The sequence below is a fragment of the Coffea eugenioides genome, chromosome 4, assembly GCF_003713205.1.
Source record: "Coffea eugenioides isolate CCC68of chromosome 4, Ceug_1.0, whole genome shotgun sequence".
Taxonomy (NCBI): Eukaryota; Viridiplantae; Streptophyta; class Magnoliopsida; order Gentianales; family Rubiaceae; genus Coffea; species Coffea eugenioides.
This window is the reverse complement of record NC_040038.1, coordinates 20874878-20884465: the sequence shown is the minus strand read 5'-3', so window position 1 is coordinate 20884465 and position 9588 is coordinate 20874878. Positions and strand designations below refer to the sequence as shown.

General features: G+C 35.4%; 2 protein-coding genes across 2 annotated transcripts; one reads left to right on the top strand and one right to left on the bottom strand.

The window, feature by feature from the left end:
- The first annotated feature begins 307 nt into the window (after positions 1–307).
- Positions 308–2835, top strand: LOC113767462 (COBRA-like protein 4). The gene is made up of 6 exons (XM_027311568.1): positions 308–585; positions 691–770; positions 895–1351; positions 1479–1626; positions 1759–2036; positions 2348–2835. Exons 1-6 carry the CDS (start codon positions 444–446, stop codon positions 2632–2634), a joined length of 1392 nt encoding a protein of 463 aa, XP_027167369.1. The 5' UTR covers positions 308–443; the 3' UTR covers positions 2635–2835.
- Positions 2836–3188: 353 nt separating this feature from the next.
- LOC113768605 (COBRA-like protein 1) lies at positions 3189–7302 on the bottom strand. The gene is made up of 6 exons (XM_027313032.1): positions 7226–7302; positions 5476–5555; positions 4831–5290; positions 4141–4300; positions 3714–3991; positions 3189–3622 (listed from the first exon to the last, which is right to left on the bottom strand). Exons 2-6 carry the CDS (start codon positions 5500–5502, stop codon positions 3330–3332), a joined length of 1218 nt encoding a protein of 405 aa, XP_027168833.1. The 5' UTR covers positions 5503–5555; positions 7226–7302; the 3' UTR covers positions 3189–3329.
- Positions 7303–9588: the final 2286 nt, after the last annotated feature.

Genomic DNA, 9588 nt, shown 5'->3' with positions numbered 1-9588 from the left:
TTCGCATTTTGGTACTTACCCGACTTATTGTATAAAATCGTTATGATGGTTATGTTTTACCTTTGGGGATCATAATGAGTGCATTAAGAACCAAATGGGAAAGCAAAAATGAAGTGTGTTTGCTTAAGGATCTCTAGATATAAGATAAACAGTCTATTTCAAATGAGAATCAGCAGATATCATTGCACCAAAACAGCAACTCTTCAGCTGTTGAGTTCAAATGTCTTGTCTCACACCTGTTTCAACTTTCTAATATCTGCAACAAATCAGAAATAAATAAGATAAAACTATAGCATGAAGTACCCAAGAGAACAAATTTCAGGTGTTCCATCAACAAACATTCTGCATTTGCATGCTGTTGCAAATCGTGTTTCCCTTATAATAGACGAGCTTCTTTTACTCGTTCGTATTGGATTCCTGAAATCCTTTGAAAACATTAAGCAATGGGATTCACAACATCTGCCAACAAAAGAGAGGGAACTCCTGTTAAAGCTAACGATCTCCAACTGCTTCAATGCTTCTCAATTCTGAAAATTAAGCTCCAATTATGGGCTATCCTGTTACTAATGGCCTTGTCTCAATCAGGTGATGCTTATATACATTTTACAGCATTTTAATGAATTTGCCTATTCATTTGTTTTGCCTTCTATTAATTCATTCTAAATTCTCTTGCACAATTGCATTCGAAAGAGGCATTTGATCCACTGGATCCATTTGGAAATATTACAATCAAGTGGGATGTAGTATCATGGACAGCAGATGGATATGTGGTAAGTGAGCTCCTGAGCCTAATATGGCCTTTCTTCCAAGAAACTAAATGATAGAACTATAGAACAAGCTTTTCAGCCCCCAGACTTGCAATAATATGATCATTTAATAAATCAATGCATTCAGGCCTCGGTAATTATGAACAACTATCAAATGTATCGGCACATCAATACTCCTGGTTGGACCTTGGGTTGGAACTGGGCAAAGAAAGAAGTGATTTGGTCCATCGTTGGGGCACAGGCAACTGAGCAAGGTGATTGTTCAAAGTTCAAAGGAAACGTACCTCATTGTTGCAAGAAAAATCCCATAATTGTGGACTTGCTTCCTGGAGTCCCTTACAACCAGCAGTATGCCAATTGCTGCAAGGGCGGTGTGGTGGCATCCTGGGGCCAGGATCCTTCAGCAGCAGTCTCTGCCTTTCAGGTAAGTGTTGGTGTTGCTGGGACTTCCAATAAAACCTTAAAGCTTCCCAAGGACTTCGTGCTTATGGGCCCGGGACCAGGGTACACTTGTGGCCCTGCAGAGGTCGTTCCATCGACAGTTTTTTTCACACCAGATCACAGGAGAAAGACACAAGCATTGAGTAAGTTTTCTTTGAAGCTGAATCTACCAACCAAATCTTTGTCACCAGATGTTTCAATTAAGCTAGACATATATATATTAACATAAAAAAGAATCTCCAGTTATAGTGCTTTAACATTTGAATGCAGTGACTTGGACTGTCACATGCACCTATTCCCAGATTCTGTCGTCAAAGTACCCAATTTGTTGCGTATCCTTCTCATCTTTCTACAATGAAACCATGACTCCTTGCCCATCTTGTGCTTGTGGTTGTCATAACAAAAAAGATTGTATCATGTAAGTCATGCTTACCTGTTGCGGTTCCCAGTTCAGCGCCTTGACATCCTTGTAGGTTACAAGTTCAAGGTTGCCACTTTTCCAGCGAAACATTACCAAAAGAATCTGTTAATTCTTTTTTTCTAATTGCAGGAGTGACTCGAAGAGACTGACCACATTGGGAATAAATACTCCAAAAAAGGACAATACACCGCTACTACAGTGCACTCACCATATGTGCCCAATACGTGTTCATTGGCATGTGAAGATCAACTACAGGGACTATTGGCGTGTTAAGATTGCTGTTACTAATTTCAATTACAGAATGAACTACACACAATGGACACTTGTTGCACAACATCCCAACCTCAACAACGTCACTCAAGTTTTCAGCTTTGATTACAAGCCTCTTGTTCCATATCAAGCCATAAGTAAGTTGAATCAATACAAAGCAAAGAATATTTGAAAATCTTCCAACACTTTTGGAAAGAAAGAATGATTGACATATTACTGATGGCAGATCAGAAAATTTATGAAGATACAGGATGACTGACATATCACTGCTGACAGATCACTCAACTAAAACCAAACAAAAGATAAGCTTAAAACAAAGCAAGTAAAGAAACAAAAAAAAAAAGAAGAAGTGAGTAAACTCAAAATATTTGTCATCCTTAATGTGCATGCAGATGATACCACCATGTTTACGGCATAAATCAAAATATTTGTCATCCTTGATGCGCAGATGATACCGCCATGTTTTATGGCATGAAATTCTACAATGACCTCTTGATGGAAGCTGGGCCACTTGGAAATGTTCAGTCTGAGGTACTCTTAAGGAAGGATAAGACTACCTTTACTCTCAAGCAGGGATGGGGATTTCCGAGGAAGATCTATTTCAATGGAGATGAATGCAAGCTCCCACCTCCGGATTCATACCCCTTTCTACCCAACTCTGCCCATGAAATCCCATCATTCTATTCAACCATGGTAGCTATCATCCTCTCCTTACTAATCAACATAATGATGTAGTCTGGAATTTTGGCACAATGAATGGAGAGATATTGATGCAAGACTACTCCAAAATGATAATTTCAAGTACTTTTGTGCATATGATTTTCCCAATAATTGACAAAGATGCAAGTTTGAATTTGAGAATGTGGATGAGTCAACTGAAGCAAAATCAAACATTCTGTTGTCATGCATTTACGTTTTCATATATTGTTAAACTAAGGAAAGAGATGCTACTGTTGCACTAAAGAAACCTTAATTCCTGAGGTCCTTCTACAAAGATTTTATCCAAAAAAGTAGCACAAACCATGTGAACAAAGTGCAATCAAGGGTCCAGTACTTTCGTTTATGGAATAGCAAAAGAAACTCTAATTAAAGTTATCTAAATAATTTAGTGGAGATTTTAGCCGGATAGAATCCTAAATGTGCAGAATGCAGACATACTATATTTTGGGTAATTGCAATGTAATGTACAATTGCACTAGAATTAGTATCAGATAAAAGACACAAATATAATTGCACCCCTGTTGATTAATGAACACGGAGATTCTGTACACCTTGCTTTTCAACCGGGCTACCCTTTTCACATGAAGTTGCAAACTAAAGCTTCACTTTTGGATATGCTTTGACAGGATTTAAAACAGAGCTCAAGTTCCATTTCTGAAGGAAATTCTGTACCTAAAGCCCTTTTTTATTCATTTCTTTCAGCCAACTTTCTAGACATAGCCCAATACAATCACCAAAGACACCAGTATCATTGTTAAGAGACAAAGTAGAGATGTAACTCTAGGGACACTAGCATTTGGCAGATTTGGGTATAAATCTGGAGGTGGCATAACACAATTGTCACCATTGAAGTAAATTCTTTGGGGGAAACCCCAACCTTTTTCAAAGCTGAATGTTGATTTCTCCTTCCAGAATATAAGTTCTGATTGAATGTTTCCAGAAGGACCGGCATGCATGAGCAAATCATTGTAGAATTTAGTTCCCCAGAACATTGCAGTGTCATCTGCAAAATGATCAGTTCCGCAGTCATGAATGTCAATACAAATTTCGAGAGTTATATTCCAGACACGTGATAGATAGGAGACAAAACCTACTTATGGAAGCATAAGGTGTCAACGGTTGATAATTAAAGCTGAAAGTCCGGGTAAGATGCTCGAAGTTTGGATGCTGAACAACAAGATTCCACTGAGAATAATTCATTCTATAGTTAAAATTTGTGACCGTGACCTTGACTCGCCAGTACTCTTTGTAGTTAACTTTAATATGCCAATGTACTCGGATAGGACACATATGGCGCGTACATTGAACCAATGGTGCATGACTATTTTTGCCTGATCTTGAAAGAGCAGAAGGTACATTTGGAGATTCGGACCTGTAAGATGGTATCAGACAAGTGAAAATTGCCGGTAAGACCAGTCTCAATGTTGATACCAAGGTATCATGCCATCAGTGAAAGCTTTATACTACTCAAACTATATACAATGTTAAATGACAAATTCACATTGAAAAGTGATATCTTACTCTACACAGATCCCTGGTTGGGTAATGCTGTTTTGGCAGCCACAAGCGCAAGTTGGACAGCTCACAATGGATTTGCTATAAAAGGATGAGAGTGAGACACAACAGGTAGGTGTCTTCTGGGCCAAAAATTGTGAATACATGCAGGTAATGTTCCATGTCACTGTGTATGAGAACACGAATATTGTATTAATGTTGCCAATCTTTTCAAGTGAGACCACATCTTTCACTAAATCAGAGCAATTTATTGAATATAACAGCATTTCCAAAATTCTTTAAAATGAACTTAAACAAATTGAAATCAACAGAATTATTGGAGTAAGGTACAGTAGTTGGTATTGGAAGCTATACTCCCCCAATTATGCAAAAACTATTGCAGGGTAAGTCTGGTGATGCAGATATTGGTGCATAAAACCAACAACAATGACAAGGAAAAGTATCAAAGAAGGATAAGAAGGGTAGGTAGCTCTAACATGAGTATCTATTCATCAGTCACATTTGACCCTTCTCTCTAATACCATTTCCAATGAATTTTAAAAAGAAAGCTACAAGTCGCTGTGATCCAAAATGATACACAAACTGAAATTAGAAAAGCATATGAAAAGATAAGCACAGGTGAACTCCATCATGCTGGGGAGAAAATAAACGGATGCTTTTTAAATTACTAGAAGAAGGCATGAGCAAATTACTTACTCAAAGCTTGGGTAACCCTTCTCTTGTCTTCTGAAACAAATTTGCTTGGGTTTACTGTCCTAGCAGGCCCACAGGTATATCCAGGCCCCGGTGTATTCAGTGTGAAGTTTTGTGGTGCTCTGGCAGTTGTATTGTTAGTTCCCGCTTGATTAACCGTAAGTTGGAAAGAACTCACAGCATTTGCTGGATCTTGGACCCAAGAGCTTATAACTCCACCCCTGCAGCAATTTGCAACCTGCTGATTGTAAGGAGTTCCTGGCATCAAATCAACAATTGTCGGCTTTCTCTTGCAACAATGAGGGATGATGGTTCCTTTGAATCTTGAACAATCTCCTTGCTCTGTTGCCTGACCCCCCATCATATTCCAGATTACTTCTTTTTTGGCCCATGTCCAACCCAATTGCCAACCCGGGGATTCAATATGTCGGTATTTGTAGAAATTAAAGATTGTAACAACAGCCTGTTAGTGCCAATGGCATGGATGTTAAAGACATGAATCATGAGCAAATAAAGCACAAAAATGCATATTATATTCATACAAATCTCGCATACAAGGTTAAGCCATTAATTACTACTTGATTTTGATATCAGGATTCAATATTCTGCAAAAAGAGGTAGTGAGTAATTAATTAGTTTTAAACTTACAACATATCCATCAGCATTCCAGGTCATAATATCCCATTTGATGGTAATATTGCCAGTGGGATCAAAAGCATCATAGCCGTCTGCAAGAACAAGCAGCAAGCAGAATCTCTTATAAATGGCACTTTATTTCTCACAATGTCGAAGAAATGGACTCTTTAGGTGTTGTAAAATTCAGAAGTTTCAGCTAAAATTATCAAGTAGTTACAGTACTTGACTCAAGTTTCTGCAACTTGAACCCAATAGGCAATTGACTGACACAAACAGTGCAATGTAACAAGGCATGAGCCATCAGACTTTACATTTTAGAACAAAGAAAAAAGAATAACATTGTATCAAATATTGATGAGTTGATGACATTTGAACAAAATATGCAATAAGAACTTAAAGCAATTAGTTGCCCAAACTTCACTCCTGGACTCTAGTATCATATGATAGTTCAAAAACTTAAAGCAATTAATTTATTCGTGATCGTTATTAATCTAGACTGGACAAGGATGTTGGTGCTATAGATTATCAATTTAATAGCTGATTGATGTTGATATCTTTTTAATGCATCTTAATCCAAGCGTTATCATTGGTCATTTTGTTCTAATGTAATCACATGAATACATAAACAAATAAATAGCAAATCTTCTGAATGAACAAATCAATAATTATCATTTTTGCCAATTGAGTGATTACTTACCACTAGTACTATCAAAGGTTGACAACTAATTAACTAAACTAACAGAATCCAAAACTATGAGGAAATGTCCTTGCTTACGAAACATACCACTACATTTACTACAAAATACACAGAGAAAACTATTTACAAAAGGAGGAGTTTATGACGTAAAGCTTATCCAGCAAAATATTTTTAAAAAAAAAGAAAAAAGGAATACCATGATCCCAACCAAAAAAAAATTAATGAGAAAACAAATGAAGAATGAAGAAAAAGACAGAGAATCCTTGTTAACTCTTAAGCGGGCCAATATCTCAGAGCGGTGAACTGTAATGATATAAACGTGCCCACCCGAAGAAAACGGGTTGCCCACCCGGGTTCATGTCTATCCATGCATTAAAAATTTGCTTTCTCTTCAAACAAAAAAGAAAAGAAGAGTAATTAACTATTTATTATTAACAAGAAACCCAAAAAAGAAAAATGAGTATAGCCCGTTTCTTTTTACCATAAGTGATAATAAAATTTAATGCGCTTTTAACTGGAGGAGTAATAAAAAGCAACGTTTTTAATTAACAAATGAAGAAAAAGTAGATGGAGTCTATCAAGAAAAGACGAATTAAGAAGACATATAAATCAGTTTTGAATTCAGAATCATAGCTCTCTTTCATCGTTAAAACATAAAATTTCTTCAATAGTTTATACAATTATAGGAGAAAAAAGGAAAAAAATAAGTTTTGGAGTTGAGGAGGAAGGGAAGTGAAAATCAGAAATGTTGAAAGAAAAATGAGTATAGACCGTTTCTTTTTACCATAAGTGATAATAAAATTTAATGCCCTTTAAACTGGTGGAGTAATAAAAGGCAACGTTTTTAATTAACAAATGAAAGAAAAAGTAAATGGAGCCTATCAAGAAAAGACGAATTAAGAAGACATATAAATCAGTTTTGAATTCAGAATCATAGCTCTCTTTCATCGTTAAAACATAAATTTTCTTCAATAGTTTATACAATTATAGGAGAAAAAAGGAAAGAAAATAAGTTTTGGAGTTGAGGAGGAAGGGAAGTGAAAATCAGAAATGTTGAGCACTGACCTGTAGAGATAAAGCTGAAAGACGCATGCAGCAAGAACAACAGGAGCAAGATTCTGGTAAAACTGCTAAATAGGTTTGCCAAAAACAAGTCCATTTTCTCTTGCGACCAGCTACGAGGTTGAAATTTTTTGAGATTGTAGTGTTTTGTTCCAACAACTCGCTTTTATGGTGTTTTGAGAAAAGGGTGTCGGTCCTTAATGTTTCATTTTTGACGAAATCCAAGATTACGTGTAAAGAATAGGCGTACTTGTGAGCTGGGGTGCAAACCAACCGACTCGAATTGAATTTTAGCGAGTCGAATCTTAACTTAATTTTACAAAATTTGAACTCAAGCTCGAGTTCGACAAACTCAAAATGTTAAGATCGAGCTCGAGCAAAAAAAAAAATTATTATTTTATTTTTAAAAAATAAAAAAATAATATTTTTCTTAACAAATAATAAAATATTAGAGATATATATGTAATTTTACTATTAAAAAAATAAAATATATATAATCAAACTTGCGAGTTTACTATTAATATATATATATATATATATATATATATAATCGAGCTCGCGAGTTTTGAGCTCGAGTTCGATTTAATCAGTTGGATCTCAACTCAAATTTGATAATAACTGAACTCGACTCGTGCTCGCGAGCGATTCGATTCGTTTGCAGCTCTACTTATGAACACTGAGATGTCAAGACTCGAGGGGGAAAGGTTAGTGGATGTTTGGCTTTTTCTTGTGAATGGCGGATGTTTTAAGGGTGACTGCAATGTGGTGATTTTAATCAATGGTTTTAAAACCGGACCGTTAATTGAACCGGTGAAGTGAAAGGATCGAGATTCAACTGGTCGGATCGGTTCAACCCCGGTTCAATAAATTTTTTTAAAAATAATTTATATAAATATATATATGCACAAAATAAGACATGTAATGGACTAATTTAATACTTTATATGATGAAAAGTTTACTATTTTTTAATAACTTGGATTTTTAAAAATAAAAATTTTAAATTATAAGTTAAAACAAATAAATTTCATTTCAATTTCAATTATATCTAAATCCAACCCAAAAATATCACAATATTTTGAAATTATGCAAAATTCACATATATGAGAATTTAGACATTGTGAACTTAAATTTTAATTTACGCTTTGGGATTTAGAGATTGCAATTTAAAAAAGAAAATTTGGAGTTCGAAGGAAGTCAAGAGAATCGAAAATAGAAATATAAACTTAATAAGAAACAAAAAATGAGATAAAAGTGAGTGGTTGTGACATTAAATAATTTGGGTTAAAGAAAAATAATTCTTTTTTAACTTTTTTCAATTTAATGGACAAAAAGAAAATTAAAAGATGGAAGAAAACATTAATAAATTAAAAATAAAGAGGTTTGATTAAAAAGGGAGTGACAAAAGAAAAGAGGATAGCGAGAGAGAGAGAGAGTTGAAAATTAAAAAGAAAGAGCCATGAGAGAATGAGATTTTGTAAGAAAAATAAAAAAAAGAAATATAAGTATTTGAAATATGAAGAAAAAATTTTAAAAAAAAATCAAGATGCGAACTGGAGAAGCCGAGAGTGAGAAACGGAGGAAGTGAAATTGAAATGAAATGTGCCGTCTGCACTTTCTTAATGCTAGGGTTTTTTTATTTAATCTGATTTTATTTTTTAGTTAAGTATAATTCTACACAACAATACCTCGTCCTTGGGCTATGGTGTAGTGGCAACGTACCTTATTGTTGGCTCAGAGACCCGAGTTTGAATCTGGCAGTCTCCATTCTTGCTATTATTTTTAATTTGAGGTTATATTGTTTGAAAATTTGAGAACCGCCGGTTCGCGGTTCATACGGGTTTTAGCGGTTCGTCCGGTTCGCGCGGTTCGTAGCGGGTTTCCATTACCATCCGGGTTTGACATTGGACCGGACCGGTAGCATGGCCGGTTCGCGGTCGGACCGGTCGAACCTGCCGGTCCGGTCCGATTCTGAAAACATTGATTTTAATGGGACTAGAGCCAAACTGTAGCCAGTTAATCTTCACCAGCAACAAATCCGTGTGCTTCACAACATTGTCCTCTGTACAAAGTCATTTTAAGGGGAAATTATGTTCCGAATAATTTGGGATATCCAATAATGAGTAAAAGGATGTTTTCAATGGATGGTTAGTGGGTAACAGAGTACATCTAAATTATAATTATATTTAAATTATGTGAATACAAATACTAATAATCATTAGAATTAATTACATTTACCTTCCTTGAGCTTTAATCAAATTATGAAACAAATCTTGAAGTTTGTTCGCATTACCAAAAGACCTTTAAAAATCATAATTTCTTAACATTTTCATCCCTTTGGTCTAGGGGTGTTAAAAAAAAAGTGGATA

What these genes read in the sequence shown, in the direction of transcription:
- LOC113767462 (XM_027311568.1), top strand. Translation starts at nt 444, where the DNA reads ATGGGATTCACAACATCTGCCAACAAAAGAGAGGGAACTCCTGTTAAA. An exon ending in GAGAAAGACACAAGCATTGA is followed by an intron (nt 1,352 to 1,478) that starts GTAAGTTTTCTT and finishes ATTTGAATGCAG; the next exon opens with TGACTTGGACTGTCACATGC. An exon ending in TGTTCCATATCAAGCCATAA is followed by an intron (nt 2,037 to 2,347) that starts GTAAGTTGAATC and finishes CTTGATGCGCAG; the next exon opens with ATGATACCGCCATGTTTTAT.
- LOC113768605 (XM_027313032.1), bottom strand. Translation starts at nt 5,502, where the DNA reads ATGACCTGGAATGCTGATGGATATGTT. An exon ending in CAACCAGGGATCTGTGTAGA is followed by an intron (nt 3,992 to 4,140) that starts GTAAGATATCAC and finishes ACCATCTTACAG; the next exon opens with GTCCGAATCTCCAAATGTAC. An exon ending in GACACCTTATGCTTCCATAA is followed by an intron (nt 3,623 to 3,713) that starts GTAGGTTTTGTC and finishes ATCATTTTGCAG; the next exon opens with ATGACACTGCAATGTTCTGG.